Here is a 16980-nt window from a genome sequence, read left to right as displayed (position 1 = left end):
GTCTCTGTTGCCCCCTCTTCTCAAATCTTAACCCAACTCTTCCTTTTGTATAGCCTTTCCGTTGTATTGTCTAATCACCAATTCTGTCCTTCACCTCGCTCTCACTCTTCCTCTCTCACTCATCCTCTCTGACTCTTGCTCTCTCACTCTTTCTTTATTCTTTATTTCTTTATCCTCACATTACACATTAGTTCCCTATAGTTTTTGTTCTAAACTCACTCCCGCCTGCACAGATTTAATTTGTCTGCATACCTCAACTGTGAGGTCTTTAGGTCTAGTTCTGTCCTGTGTGAGTGTTACTTCACATGCTAATCGATTCATGGAGTTTACCCACATCTACGTGGTGTGTTTATCCCATCGCTCATGTTTGTACTGCAGCTTTGGGTCTCTGTCTCTGTGCCGAGTCTCTCTTGCTTCCTCCAGACCAGACTGTGGAGAGGAGAGGACAACAACCCAGGGAACATGTAGGTTCTTTGGGGAAAATCAGGGCCAAGGCCGGGTCAGCTCTGTGTGGGTGGGGGATTTTGGCTCGTCAAGTGGCCAGTGTGGAATGTTTAAGCTGGTTGCCAAGCAAACTGGTTTTGATTTACCATTACAGCGATCAGAGCAGCTTGTCACAATTAGTGGCGTCAGGAGGGAGAGAAACAAACAGAAAGTGTACTTCAAAGGGCCAGCATAGCATATCCTTTTCATGAGTTCATTCCTACCCTGCCTGATGGGTTCTCAGGTTTTCCATCCATATAGGGGCCTAATATCAATTTTAGTTCTGCTTCCTCTCTTTGTAATATCCTGTCTTTAGTAGGCTTATGCTATTCTCTGAGAGAGTCCTCATATGTTAGTAGTCATAACATTCATCAATTGATTGTTTGGCCTCTTTCCCTTAGTCATCTTGTTCATTTGATGCCAGAACTACTACCATGCATGAAGGCTTCAGTGCTTCCCCTAGTCTTTTTCTTTGGTCGTGCTAATTCAGGGCTGTAAACTCCAAAACATTCCATTGAAACCAATAGACTCTGCATAATTTAGGCGGGGGCAAGAGAGCTAGGTGATTATTAGGGATGCACGATATATCGGTGAACATATCGGAATCGACCAATATTAGCTAAAATGCCAACATCGGTATATGCCGATGTCTAGTTTAACGTCGATGTGCAACCGATGTCAAAGCTGACGTGCTTACCAATATAATGTAGTTACATGATGTAATGACACCACGTAAAATGTTGCGCTACACGTGTAACACAGCATTCTTAACTTAGCCCACAATGTCTCCTGTGTGGATCGAGCAGTCAACAAGTCGAGCAGTCATTTGAAAGAGTAAGAACATTTCAGCGAGACAAAGGTGAAATCCATTAACGCCAAGATAATGGAATTCATTGCCCTTGAAAATCAACTGTTCTCTGTCTTGGGTGATGTTGGCTTTCGCCGTCTGGTCGAGCACCGGTACACACTACCAAGTGTGCTATTTTTCAGATGTTGCCCTACCGGAGTTACACAGTAATAGTGTCACTGCTATCAGCTTCACGACTTACATACTATGGCATGCCGTTTGGGTCTTTGCGTGTCAAACAATATACAGTATCACTGTCAAAGCTGTACTAAAAAGTCTGCAAACAAGTAAACACCGGCCACGAACGATGTGTTTTCAATACCACATTGGTAATAAAGCATCATTTGTTCGGCTGCAATTTCTGGGGTAGCTAGCTAGCTTTAGCTTGGTACCTAGCTGGCACTAATACAACCAGCCTGAAAACAATGACCAGTAGAAACTGCAGTCATTTTCATTATTTTTAGCAATGATTTAGGAATCCTTGTTAGTAAGTATGAGCTAGGTTGCCACTGTGGTTGTTCGCCAATTGAAAATTAACTTCAGTTCATGAAAGTAAATAGCTATCCAACTACTTAACTCTGTTGCCCAAAGCTAACGTTATAAGCAGCCAGCTAGCTTCATCTGGCTAGTGATGCTCGACCAGACCGGGTTATGTGTTGTGAAACTAGTCACAATAAAGATTAGGCACAATAGTGGAATTTGCGGTTTGCCTTGAAAATAAAAGTATGTCATTGACAGTGATGCAAATTAATACAAATTGTAGAATTATGCCATACTTTTATTTTGAAGGCTAACCGCAAAGTCCACTGTTGTGGCTAATCCTTATTGTGGCTAGCTTCACATAAATGGGTCCAACCACCATTAATCAAATAAGAACCGTCTTATAAATTAGGGTTATTTTAGATGATGACACCTAGCTATATAGCTAACTATATAGCTACTGAAACAGATTATCGTTTTGCTATGTGTTGGGGAAGAACATTGTTTGCATCCATGAGCTAGCTAGCTGTCAAATAGTGTTATTTGACACGTCAAATATTGTTAAATAGTATATTTTTTGACACGCAAAGACCCAAACGGCTTTCCTTAGAAATCCTGGTTGAGAATGAAACAACTGAACGAATGAACAATAAACAGCACAGCAAGTAAGTGAAAGAAATAGGTTTTGATTATGTTTTACTGGTAATGGGGACATACGTAAATACCAGCAGAATAACTTTTTGGTGTGTGTCTGTATGTGTGTGTAATCTTTATTTAACTTGGCATGTCAGTTAAGAACTAATTTTTATTTACAATGACGGCCTACCCGGCCAAGCCCGGACGATGCTGGCCCAATAATGCGCCGCCCAATGGGACTCCCAATCACGGCCGGATGTGATGTAGCCTGGATTCGAACCAGGGACTGCAGTGGCGCCTCTGCATTGAGATGCAGTGCCTTAGACCACTGCGTGTGTGTGTTAACGATTTAACTGTACTAGAATGGCCGCTAAAATGTTAAATATCGGTATCATTTTTTGGGGGCAAGGAAGATATCGGATATCGATATCGGCCAAAAATATCATATCGGTGCATCACTAGTGATTATTCTCTTCCTACATTAAACAACAGAGGATAATCAAAATGAGTGAAGTGCAGAATGCGTCAAAATATCAGCTGTAAGTAAGGCATAAAAACTAGGACTAGAAATAAAGAGAATGGCTTTGTTTAAGTGAGATCTGAAATGAAAGTAGCCTACTTCTCCTAGAATAGAACAGTGAACAGATTGTGTCTTCATAGAGAGAGAGGCAGTGGATTGGACAGAGACAATGGATACGTTCCCCAATGGCACCCTATTCCTTATATAGTGCCACTAGGGCCCTGGTCAAAAGTAGCGCACTACATAGGGCATAGGGTGCCATTTGGGATACAACTCATCTTGCAGCCTACAGTGCCTCCACTCCTGTCTGGTCCGCAGGGTTGTCTGTGTTTTAAAGGCTCTCTCCCTCCCTGGTGGAACAGCATGCCTTGTTTTGTTTAACGCCCTGTTCCCATTTACTTACCTCCAGTTTTTTTCCAGATTCTATTTCATTGTTGGATTATTTGTATTGATTGCGGGCCTAGAGCTGTTCTATAATACTTTTAACCAGGGCCCATAGGGCTCTTGTCAAAAACTAAATTAGTGCATTATAAACAGGGTAAGGTGCCATTTGGGAGACAGCCTAGCCGGCCACACTCTCCTGGCTGTAGTATTGGTGTCCCAGGCAGAAGCCATCTGTCTCCTCTCCTGTGGTGGCGGGGGTGGGAGGAGGGGGGTGGGTGCAGCACTAAACTCTCCCCTCCCTCCTAAATGCAGTTCTGTAAAACAAACATAGATGGAGTCTAGTTTCCCTGTGTGCTTTGACAGACCTGGACCCAGAGGCTGAAACCGAAAGACACACTGCCTTGATGCTTGCTTGGACTGCGGGGGCGTCCCAAATGTAACCTTTTTCCTACAATAGTGCACTACTTTTCACCGAGACCCATAGGGCTCTGGTCAAAAGTAGTGCACTATATTGGGAATTGAATTGTGTACCATTTTGGAGGCAGTCGCAGATGCAGATAGAGACACTGACTGTCTTGCTGGTTCCTTGTTGTAGTAGCCTAGCTATGTATGTAGGAATGGTGGCACTGTGTGGCAGGTACAGTATGTGGGGCATGCTGCTAGCCTAGCGGGGCATGCTGCTAGCCTAGCGGGGCATGCTGCTAGCCTAGCGGGGCATGCTGCTAGCCTAGCGGAGCGTAGTGGCCCAGTCCCAGTCAGTCTGAGACGTGTGTCATGCATGTGCCTGGATCAACATGCCTGTCACACATGCCAAGCATGTCAGGGTACTCACTCTCCTACTACTGCTGCACAGAAAAAGCTGTATGTTTGAATGCGTTTCTTTTTATTACCCTCCTGTCCTCCTGTCTGTTTTGACTGATGTATTCCCATGTTACAGTAGCTTGTGTTTTCATGGTTATGTATTGCTCCTGCTCCTGTGTGTGTGTGCGTGCGTGCGACATTGTTATGGTAGGTAGGCCAGTAGAAGCACTTCGTGGTCCGGGTGCGTTGGTCCCAGGGATAGTCAGAGTGCAGGAGCAGCTGTTGTCCCGGCTCAGTGTTCTGAGTGGACTGGAGACTGGCTGCGTAGCTTACACTGACCCTGGCACTCAACCACACCAATACACACAGGATACTGTGACATCACGGCATAATGACGCTAAACAACCACCTCACAACAAAACTCATTGTGGTGCAACACACACACACACACACACACTATTTGGCCATTGAAAGCTCTTACAACCCCCCACCAGCTAGGCTTGCTATATGATTCACATATTCACATTTGCTCCCGGGTGGCGCAGCGGGCTAAGGCACTGCATCTCAGTGCAAGAGGCATCACTGCAGTCCCTGATTCGAATCCAGGCTGCATCACATGATTGGGAGTACAATTGGGCCAGCGTCGTCCTTGTTTGGCCGGGGTAGGCCGTCATTGTAAATACGAATTTGTTCTTAACTGACTTGCCTAGTTAAATAAAATAAAGATAAGAAAATATCCTCTAAACAAAATGCCTGAATAAAATAAAATAATATTTGTCACATGCCGAATACAACAGGTGTAGATCTTACAGTGAAATGCGTACTTACAAGCCCTTAACCAACAATGCAGTTTTAAGAAAATACCCCCCAAAAAGTAAGAGATAAGAATAACAAATAATTAAAGAATAACAAATAATCATACACACATGCACAGATTGCTCGCACATTCACCCTCAGTTTTTATAGTGGATAGATATCACGGGTGTGTGCGTCTGCATGTACATGATCCCTGCAATTGCGGGAGAAGGAGAGCCTATATTCCCTCTTAGCCAGGATAGCATAGCTGTGGTTTACCACTCATATTCATGCCAAGGATCCCAAAGTACCAGCCACTTTTATTAGGTTACTCCACACACATTTGTAGGTGGAAATTTAGATCTCCCAAATATAACTTTTTAAATTGTGTTAAGAAAACTTAGACCTTACACTGAATGTTTTGAATGGCATTCAGTTCATGTAAAAACATCAAGGCTAGTGCAAGATTTACAATGAGGGGTGCCCCCAACAATTCAATCCAGACGACAGGGTTGTAAAAGTTCATATAAACTTAATGTTTAAATATATATGTGGGTATCAATAACTCATTGGTGTTATTATGTTTAGAGACATTTGACTCGGGTCTTTTCCTTTTTGGAATAGATTTTGCCCATGATTCTAGATATAGGACTAACCAGTAATTTAACATTTATTTCAAATGAATATTCCCTCATTAAGTTGTAGGCTAGTGATTCATTCAGATTTTGCTGCCTGTGGTGTTTCTAAATGTTACATTAGGCATGTGTTGCTCAATTTTTTTTAAATGGTTAGATTAGCTAGTTATTGCAAACTTTCAGCATGAAGCGTTAGTCCTATCTAGTAAGAAGTAGGCCTGCTGTAGGGCAGGAGGCGCCTACCGGTATCTCATGTTTCTGTAACTTGATGTACAAGTACACCCCCTAGACAGACTAGTGTCTTATCTACTATAAATCAAATAAGCCTAGTAGGCTTGTATCATGAAACTTCTACATTCCAAGCAAAGGAAAACAAAAAGTAGAGGGACACAATACTGTTGAATCATGTTGGGCTTCATTGCCTCATTTCTGTCCATTGAAGCGGCTGATTCCCACTGTTGACAGCATTGTGCCATAATCATGTGTTCATCCTCTCTCCATTGGCTTTCTGCACCTTTACTCAATCACAGCATCCAAACCAGCCAGCCAGCCCCCATGAAAATCCCACGTTTACATGTTACAGCAAGCTGAAAATAACTTCCAAATAAATATGTGGTGTGCATAGACACAGATGAAAGGGACTTTCAAAAACAGGGAAAAAATTTCAAATTGCTTGTTATGTTTAATCTCCTTCCATAAAAGTTATTTTTTCTTGTTAATGCTTTGACTTTATATGGCAAGGTGCTCTAACAATTAGCAGCAGGGACAGTGAGAATGTTATATGGTGAACGGGGAGGCTGAATATGTGTTGTTCACACACTGAGGGGTTCCAGACCCTGACACCTTTCCCTGATGAACCCCCTAAAAAGCTTAAATCCCAGCCCTTGCTAAACTGTTGAAATACCATCTTAATATCACAAACATACAGCACAACTAGTTGTTCCAGAAAGAAGTCAGGTCAGCCCATTCCCATAGGAAGAGTAACATGAGAGGGAATTGACGTTGTATGTTTCATAATGTAGGCAGATCTCATCAAGGCAGTTTGGTTTCTATGGTTTGGAAGGGGTGATTGTTTCTGAATAAAAGCATGAAAGAAGAATAAAAAAAGTGTAATAAAAGTTGAAAATAAGTAAGACTATGCTGTTCTCCTTTTTGACTGATTTACAATCTTTCTTTTTATGACTGTTCTCAACAACATGGATCTCTCCTGTAACCGTGTTTGTTTATATCTAGCTGACTGTGTCTCTCCCCTTCCCCCTGTCTATAGGTGTGAGTAGTAATGCGGTGCTGGTCCCAGGGAGGGTGAGTGCTGTGCTGGGGAAGAACATTACTCTGGGCTGCAGGGTGGAGGTGGGCACCAACCTCAGCCTCACCCAGAGCTCCTGGGAGCGTCGCCTGCCCTCAGGCACCATCACCCTGGCCGTCTTCAACCCCCAGTTTGGCATCTCCATCTCCCCAGACTACGCCAGGCGCCTGTCCTTCCTGAACCCCTCCGTGCACGATGCCACCATCGTCCTGGAAGGCGTGGGTTTTCAGGACATTGGGTCTTACACGTGTAAAGTGGCGACTTTCCCGTTGGGAAACACGCAGGCATCCATCACCGTCAATATACTCGGTACGTGGAACTCTTTAGACTGTGTCGGCCCTGGTCAAAAGTGGTGCACTATAGAGGAAATAGGGGGACATTTTGGATGCAGCCCCAATGGGCCCTGGTCAAAAGGAGTGCTCTAAATGGGGAATAGGGTGCCATTTGGGACACAGACACTCTGCACCCACCATGAAGAATACAGCACCAGCTCCATTTTACCTGAATGTCCTTTCTCAGAAAATCTTCTCACTGTTCCATGAATAATCGGAGGTCAATTCAGACTTGTCCTTGATAAATATTCATACAGCTATTACTGTAGGAGCCAAATGCCTCATAGATTTACTGACTTAATATAAACAAATCCACACGTAAAGGTTCCAATTCGTCTGGAAACATTAAAGTAGCATCTTACTGAAAGTGGAAAGTGAACTTAAAGATTGTTATGCGGTCAGCATGTTTCCACCACTATAATGGTTGATTGGATTGTGGACAGTGATGAAAGCTGCAGCCAGGCTTCATGTGTATCTCTCTTGAGACCAAAGTCCCAAATAGCACCCTATTCTCTATTTAGTTCACTGCTTTTGACTGGTGAAAGTAGGGCACAATATAGGGAGTAGGGTGACATTTTGAGACTCGGATGACTAATGAGGGCTACATTAAGTACTGCTGTGACAGGACGCTGCCTGACTCGACTCAGTGTCTGGGCCTCCACAGCCTTCCATTAGCCCACATCTACCTTTACTCTGTTTGAGTCCCAAATGGCACCCTATTCTCTAGTGCACTCCTTTTGACCAGGACCCATGGGGAATAGTGTAATTTGTCTGGTGTCTGGGCTTCCACAGCCTTCCTTAACTGTGTTGTTGTTTATTGGGGGTGTTTTATTTGTTAACACTGTGAGTGGGTACTCTCCGCTTCTGAGAATAATCACTGTTATAAAAACCAAAAGCTCGTAGCAGTAAAAAAAAAAAAAATGCTTCCCTTTCTTACAACGTCTTTTAGGACTCTGACGGTTGTAAGAATAAGTAGTCTGGGACAGATATTAATCTAATAAGAGGAGTTCAGTCTACTTTCAGGTAATACACCCCCCCCCCTTTCTCTACCACCCCCTTCCTCCTAACCACACAAAAGGCACAGGGTTACATTTTAATGGCCCCCACCTGTAAACAATGGAAAAGGAATAATACACCACCTCTGAAAATTAGAATTACCTTTTGTTTGGGATTTTTATTGCTGGCGAGGAAGTGAGAAACCTGTAGTTTTCTAAGAAACTGAGTTTCTGCTAAGATTTCTAAGAGTTAACAAGACAACACTTAAAAAAAGCTGCATTAATGAAGATGCCAACTGATGCTACTAGGCCTGACATTGCGGCAAACTCCAGTCTGGCCCAGCTCCACTTTCACTTTCTGAGTTATTATTATATCATCAAACCATAAGCGTTCTTTTACTCCGGCCCAGATCTCTCTGCATAGCTCACTGTTCATGACATCAACCAATCAAATGTATTTATAAAGCCCATTTTACATCAGCCAATGTCACAAAGTGCTATACAGAAAGCCAGCCTTAAACCCCAAACAGCAAGCAATGCAGATGTAGAAGCACACTGGCTAGGAAAAACTCCCTAGAAAGACAGGAACCTAGGAAGAAACCTAGAGAGGAAGCAGGCTCTGAGGGGTGGCCAGTCGTCTTCTGGCTGTGCCGGGTGGAGATTATAACATTACATGGCCAAGATGTTCAAACGTTCACAGATGACCAGCAGTGGCAAATAATAATAATCACAGTGGGTGCAACAGATCAGTACCTCAGGAGTAAATGTCAGTTAGCTTTTCATAACCGATCATTCAGAGTTAGAGACAGCATGTGCAGTAGAAAGAGAGAGAGTCGAAAACAGCAAGGTAGCACATCCGGTGAACAGGTCAGGGTTCCATAGCCGCAGGCAGAACAGTTGAAACTGGAGCAGCAGCACAACCAGGTGGACTGGGGACAGCAAGGAGTCATCAGGCCAGGTAGCCCTGAGGCATGGTAGGGCTCAGGTCCTCTGAGATGCATTTGATGTTGAGCAATAACATCTTCTCTTTTCAACTGAGTCATAAAAGCTAAAGAGAACATAACCTTGCAGAAGTGCAGTGCCATTGCAAGACTTGTTCAGGGTCAAATTGTATTGTTTTATTGTTAGAAGTTGTTGCATTAGATAGTCAAAATATCCATTCTCTAGGATTTACTTGATCATCCAATGAGCCCCATAAATGCAGTGATTGGTGATCATTGTAATTATTTTAAAGTGTACTGATTGATTGATTGATCTGTCAAAACTGTGGATTTAATGCATGGTTTGACTACTGGCCATACAGTTCAACTGTAGTCCTGGTTGGCTCGCTTTGTCAGTTGTGCTCATAGGGCTGGGCAATATGGCCAAAATATTATATCACGTATTTAGAAGAAGAAAACAATAGACGGTAGCCCGGGAATTTTATATTTGGTATTTTTATGTTTCTTCAATAATAAACGTTATACATCTGCTTTGAGTAGTGCGTGACCGTAGGGTAGCAACAAGGGTTGTGGCGGTCATGAAATTTTGTCAGCCTGTAATTGTCAAGCAAATAACTGTTGGTCTCATGGTAATTGACCCGTTAATTAACATAAACACATTTAGGATCTCTTGTCTTCCACTCATAGCCTACAAGCCACCGATGTAGACCTTTGGAACATTTACATTTTAAAAAGTATAATAAACCCATATAATATAGACTACAGCATCACAATCAATCCATTATTTATTTTTGACAGGTCTAAAGAAACATGATATGAAGAAAATAATTATAATCCCCCTGCATGCCGAAGCACCTCTCACTCACATGATCGGGTCTTTCTTACAGGTTACAAGTGAAGACGTACATATCGGGGACACGACTGCGCGCGTCTTTTTATTTTTTATATTTTTTATTTCCCCCCCCTTTTTCTCCCCAGTTTCGTGGTATCCAATTGTTAGTAGCTACTATCTTGTCTCATCGCTACAACTCCAGTATGGGCTTGGGAGAGACGAAGGTCGAAAGTCATGCGTCCTCCGATACACAACCCAACCAAGCCGCACTGCTTCTTAACACAGCGCGCATCCAACCCGGAAGCCAGCCGCACCAATGTGTCGGAGGAAACACCGTGCACCTGGCAACCTTGGTTAGCACACACTGCGCCCGGCCCGCCACAGGAGTCGCTGGTGCGCGATGAGACAAGGATGCCCCTACCGGCCAAATCCTCCCTAATCCAGACGACGCTAGGCCAATTGTGCGTCGCCCCACGGACCTCCCGGTCGCGGCCGGTTACGACAGAGCCTGGGCGCGAACCCAGAGTCTGGTGGCACAGCTTAACCACTGCGCCACCTGGGAGGCCTGACTGTACGTGTCTTAATCCAATTCTGAAATGCTTATTCAAGATATTGGAAGAACTGTCCACATTTACTTTTCATCAGCCAACAAGATGAGTAGGCCTAACGAACAGCAAAAGCACTAGCCTATGTCAATCTACTATCCCCCATAGTACAAAAGTTGACCTATTCTGTGCAGAAATAAATATTCCAAACATAGTCTGGGACAGTTGTGGGATGCTATAGATCCCAAATTAATACAACCACTAGCATAAAAAAAACTGTTTTAAGCAGTGAGCCTGATGCAACAGATGAGAACGCTTAGCTTAGTGTTGATAAACTATTAGGATATTTATTCACATTATAATCGCAGCAATGTGCTCATGACTGTAGGCTATAAGCGTGAATGTTCCATTAGAAGGAAAACACCATTTTCACAAAGTGAACACAAATGCGATTATGCATGTAATGCTTTTATTATAAAGGTGTATTTTTATGATGAAAATTATCTTTCCCAAACTTGAAACTCATGCGCTGCGTATGTGTGCCAGTTAGGCTCTACACCCAATGTAAAGCGGATTAATATGCTTCATTTTAAGAATTTAGTTGTGATATAAACCTTATCAAAACATATAGGCCTATGGGCTAGACTACATGAGGTGTGCGACTAGGATTTGGAAAAAGTCGCATAAAAAAAATCATGTGCTGTTTGCCTTAAGCTGGTCATCATTCACAATTGATAATATATCATTCGCAAGTGATAGGCTAATATTGTCACCCATCACACTATTCTTGATTTCATTTTCTCTTTACATATACTAAATAATATATGTGTGAAATATGTTTTGATTTAGAATGGACCATTATTATGCACCTGTCTCGAAACAGGGGCAGGGGAAAAATACATGTCATATATGCACTTAAATAGCGAATGGAGGAAGCTTTTCTCGTGGTTCATTTTCATGCCAGCCAGGTAGGCTATACTTCTGTTTTAAAGAGAAGCAATGTGCTTAATATTAGGAAGGTTGAGAAGTAAATATAATAGACCTAGCCTATAGAAAGCTGATGGGATCCTCTTTTTAATAGAGGCCTTCACTCTGTTTTCTCACGCAATTGCATAGCCTATAGAAATGTTGTGCAACAGGAGCCAATGGGCTCTCATGAAGTGTTTGATTAGATTTTTGATTACATTTGCATTGATGTCAGAGTGATTAGAGGGACAGTAGAGTGCTGAGTACCAGGCAGTTAGCAAGTTTGGTAGGCTACTAATGACCATCAGCAGCATCAGAACTGGGAGAAGCCTAATTACCGTGACTAAATGATCACATGGAATTTGACTACCATCATGACTCGTGACCACTGGTGTGGCGGTAGTACGGTCACCGTAATAGCCCTAGTGGCAACACATACATTCTAAGTGATTGCAATGGGTCTTTTTCTGTTCTGATTGTTTTATAACGTTCAATTCAACCCCAAATTTTATTTTTGCATTTTCATATATTTTCTGCATTTCCTGCACTCATTTGAGATCATCTCCATACTACCACGAAGGGCTGCACGATATGGGCAAACACTCTAGGCCTTATTTTTAACCAAATTGTCACGATCATCTAAAGAATTAACGGACCAAGGCGCAGCGTGCATAGAGCTCCACATGTTTAATAAATTAAACTCACCAAAACCATACAGAACAAATGAAGCAGTGAAGTAAATGCAGTGCTCAACAGCAACTACACGAAAACAAGATCCCACAAAAATCCAGTGGGAAAAGGCTGCCTAAATATGATCCCCAATCAGAGACAACGATAAACAGCTGCCTCTGATTGGGAACCATACCAGGCCAACATAGACATTTAACAACCTAGATAACCCACCCTAGTCACACCCCGACCTAACCAACATAGAGAATAAAAGGCTCTCTATGGTCAGGGCATGACACAAATGTTGCAATTGCTATTTGACTTGCGATTTAGAGCAAAACCCTTGGGTGAACTGTTGTAGTCATGGAAATACAACGATTACACTAATTATATCGTTATAATCTAATAGTGGGCACTTTGTCATGTCAAACAACACTGTATTCAATGTATAAAAATGCCAGGGAGGAGTTATTGTGACAGGGTAGGAACAAAAGTGTTTAGAAGCGTTTCCTAGGGGACCCTATAATCTTTGGCTACATTGAACGTTTTCTCTTAGCTACTTCATGCAGCCCAAAACAGGTGGTAAACTCCATCTAATGCAAAATAAATTGGTAACAGCTATTTGATGTGGCTAACATATACGCACACAAAATGTATAATATATTCATATTCATTTGCATATTCCTCTTTGATTTAGATATTGTTACACAAACAACATGCTGATTTAGGTCTACACCATCACTAGTATTATCAGGCTGTATGTATGTATAGATAATTACATTTGTTCTGACTCAGTACATTTATTAGCCAGCTAGCTAACTAGCGATTAGCATTAGAGGCTAACAAGATTTAGGCCCAACTTGCTAACAAAAGACAAACTAGCTATTTGTAGATGTAAGAAACACAATCTAATAGTGTAATTGTAGAACGCTAGTGGATTTATATAAGGAAGCATTGTGAAAACAGCATAGTTTTCATCAACATTGTTGCATATGCTGTATTGATTATGCAGACTGAACGCAAGTGTCTGTCTCGCATTTGAGGAACAATAAATGCACTCCTTGAGGGATGGGGCAAAGCTTCGTCTGTGTGGAAAGCAGCATGGAGAGAGAGAGCGGAGAGAGATGATTCAAGTAGCAAAGTAAACTATGAAAATTGATGTTACACACGGCGTATCACATTTAACAAACCAAACATTCAAATAATTTTTATAGAAGGTAAAGTAAAAATCTGAACCAGTCCTTGCATCAATACCGGTATATCGTAAAATATGGTATACCGCCCAACCCTAGGTGTTTATCAGAGCCTATAGCCTCTCCAAATTAGCACGTCCGGGGCTTTGAACAAAACAAAGTTGTCTCTAACCAATCTGAGTATCAAAGCCAATGTCAATTTTTAAAACCACCGCTTTATCCACGTGTGTTCTGGCTCTAGCCCAACCCATTGGTTTCTGGACCAGTCAAACTCCCCCAAATGTGTTCACATTCAGTGAAGGGTTTGGGAGGTCTCAGATCCAGATTCATTGCAGAGAAGAAACTAACGTCAGAGGGTGTGGCATAGCGTTTGGCTGAACCAAGGTGTCTGGGTAGCCAGGCAATAGATTCAGATGAGTAATGATGGAAAAGAAAGGCAGCCTGGCTGCTCCCTGAATCATAGATTTAACCACTAGAGCCAATTTGTGAAGTGGAATAGCGCTTTCGAGCCTCTTTCCCTCACCTTCCTGCACTATTGCAATTCCACAAATACACAACATGTGTAGCATCAATTTAGCAAAATATTTAATTACACATTATCCAAACAGATTGTTGCATGGAAGCCTTTAGTCCTAGCGTATTTACTTCACACAAAGTCGCCATAAATTCAAAATGCACACATAATTGACACTGCTGGACTGCACACGCAACAAAAATACAGGAAACACCTACAGTATAGACTATCCAAGAACGTGTCTCTATGAGCAGTCATTGTGACTCTTCAAACATTCACACATTTGATAGGCCTATACACAATTCACTACATGGGTATCTCTGTCACAGACATGAAGTCTGTTAACAATTCAGAGAGGCATGAGGAAAATGTAGTCTTCTCCTGTCCTAGAGCCTAGGCTATTGAGGAACATGATAACGCTCATAATTTATGAACGGCCTGTTTCGCAATTCACAACGTAATTGGCGATCAAAGATAGAGTAACTATCATTACTAAATATCATCAGTTTAATTTGCTCTTATTTGGAGAGAACTTTGTCATAGTGACCATATCTTGGTTTTAAACACTTTAAATGGGCCCTTCCGATTTTTGCGGTATTTCCCGGGACTCTCGGGATAAATATACATTTTTCCCGGTATTGAAGCTTAGTAGGAAATATTAATCCCTAGTGAAACCCCTACTGGCTGTCAGCGTTGACAGTTAGTGATTGTGAGAGGTGTCTAATATTTAGTATGTCTGTCGGTGCACTAGAACAGTTCAAGTTGTGCTTTGTGGAACAGGTCGAGTGCTATATCACAGCGGTCACTTTCCTTTCACGTGGATCTAAAGCACTGAATATCAGCACACATTAACAGCAACCCACCTCCCCAGCTCAGGACAGGACACCACACAATGAAACAGAGACACACAACAGCACTGAGTATTATGTCTGACATTGGTCTGTGTTAAACTGTTTTCCAGGTCATTATGAACCATATTAGCAAGCCATGAGTAGTAGGAGCAGTTTCAAAGTACAGCATTTACAACACAAAATCCATTGTTTTGGTTTAGGAGGAAGGGAATGGAGTTCAAACAGCTTCATGGAGTTGCTCCAAAAGTCACTCTAATAGAGATGTCTTGGTCGATGCTGCACAATAATATTGCTTTCACAAACATCTCGCAAACATCTCCAGCACAATAACAATACAAATAGTTGAGTTCCCTCCAAAGTGCTGCTATAGTATCAGATTGCTTGGCTCATCATTTTTTAATAGATATCTGTGAAATGCAGGGATTCAATCTGTGTCTGGCAGCAGCGTGTGTGTACCGTGGCCACTTCCTCCTGTCTGTCCACATCTCCATCCCTGTTTTATGTTGCACATTATTTATTCATCTTCATATACAAAATATCAATACTCATTTTGTAATCTATTCTCCATTCTGTTTTGTTATCTCTCTGCATGCCCTTTTCTCTCTCTCGCTTGTTTTCTTTCTCTCCTTGTGTCTCACTGTCTCTCCTCTCCCTCTCTCGCTCAATTTTTTGTTGTTGTCTGTATGTATATCGCCAATGCTGCGAAATGAATTGCAACATTGGGAACATTCTAGTGTTCTCATCTCTCTCTTTCCCTTAGTGGAGCCCAAGGTTTACGTCTCTGCCGGCTCAATGGCCCTGGTGGATGGTGGTAATGAGTCGGTGGCAGCCACCTGCATAGCGGAGCGCGGCCGGCCTGCAGCCGAGGTGTCCTGGGAGACTGAGCTGTTTGGCCGCTCTGAGGTCCAGACGCAGGACGAGCCCAACGGCACCTATTCCACCCAGGTACAAACAGAACAGAGCTCCTGCTTTGACAACACACCACAGTACCGACATATTGTGTTCCAAATGTCAGCCTATTTCCTATATAGTGCACTACTTTTGACAAAGACCAGTTTTGGTCAGTTTTGCCCTTGGGCTCTAGGCAAAAGCCAAATATATAGGGAATAGGGTAACATTTGGGACACAGCCATGGTCTCACACACAATCACCCTCCTCATGGGGTGTGTATATATATATATATATAGAGAGAGAGAGAGAGAGAGAGAGAGAGATCATGAAGCAGGCATGCAGAGCTCACACTGACACTCTTTAAACATGTTTAAATATTTACACGTCTAACTAAATGTCGCCTCCACCACCCAGGTGCACTATGTGTTGGAGCCACGGAGACACTCCCAGGGCCACACCCTCACCTGCGTGGTGCGCCACCCGGCCCTGCAGACTGAGTTCAGGATACCCTACGTGCTTGATGTGCAGTGTGAGTGTTGTGGGGGACCAGGTCGTACAGGACAGCAGAGCAGTAGGGTCATTGAAATAGAACAACTAGATCAGCTTTTTCATGGTTTGTATATAGAGATGGGTGCCACCATTACAAGGAGAGGGATAGCTAGCTATCTTTGTGTTTTGTTTGAGAGTGGTTGTTGTGCTGATAGGTGGGCTTTGTGTTGATGATCTGTCTTGCCTCAGTTGTCTGTCAGCGACAGCTGCTGCTCATGTTGTTTCAGCATATTCTCTCTGACTACATAAACATTTAGACAACTGCCACATGTATCAGTGAAGTGATGCTGTCTGTATCTGATCTATATCCTATCATACTGCTAGCCTGATTTACAGTACAGTTTGCACAGAGAACGGACTGACTCCCTGTCTTCCCTCTTTTGCTCATAAAAGGGCCATTAAGGAGTCATCTTCATTTTATAATCATTGATGCATGCTTCCTTGGCAAGCTGAACTGGTGAATAGTGGGTAGTATCTATTTTGGACTATGTGAGTGCAAGCTAATGAAGGCGTTGTATGAAATATTGATCAAGCCTCAGCAGCAGCAGGTGGAAGAGAGGTAGGGGGAGGTGGGGGCAGAAGGGTGGAGATGCAGAAAGCCGAGGTTAGGAAGAGAAAGGTTTGTAGCTCAATAAATCGTGTCAAATGCAGAGGCGGGGGATTTTAAGTGCCAAATAAGCACAATTTCACCATGAACAGAGTGCAAAGGTCAACATGACACACTGATAATGTCTTGTTCCCTGCCCGACCGTGTACTGTAATACGTTTTGCCTGCTCACTCTCCAGAGAAATCAAAAAGGGGAAATTGGATACCA

General features: G+C 42.7%; 1 protein-coding gene across 1 annotated transcript in view; it reads left to right on the top strand.

Moving 5' to 3' along the window:
* LOC112267074 (nectin-3-like protein) overlaps positions 1–16980 on the top strand; it is a 74269-nt gene that overhangs the window by 41511 nt on the left and 15778 nt on the right. The window contains exons 2-4 of the mRNA XM_024445134.2: positions 6849–7196; positions 15486–15670; positions 16031–16145. Of these exons, the coding sequence (XP_024300902.1) occupies positions 6849–7196; positions 15486–15670; positions 16031–16145 (648 nt within the window). The remainder of the gene's footprint in view (positions 1–6848; positions 7197–15485; positions 15671–16030; positions 16146–16980) is intronic.

The sequence above is a fragment of the Oncorhynchus tshawytscha genome, linkage group LG14 (genome assembly GCF_018296145.1).
Source record: "Oncorhynchus tshawytscha isolate Ot180627B linkage group LG14, Otsh_v2.0, whole genome shotgun sequence".
NCBI lineage: Eukaryota > Metazoa > Chordata > Actinopteri > Salmoniformes > Salmonidae > Oncorhynchus > Oncorhynchus tshawytscha.
This window is presented reverse-complemented; position numbering and strand designations above follow the sequence as displayed.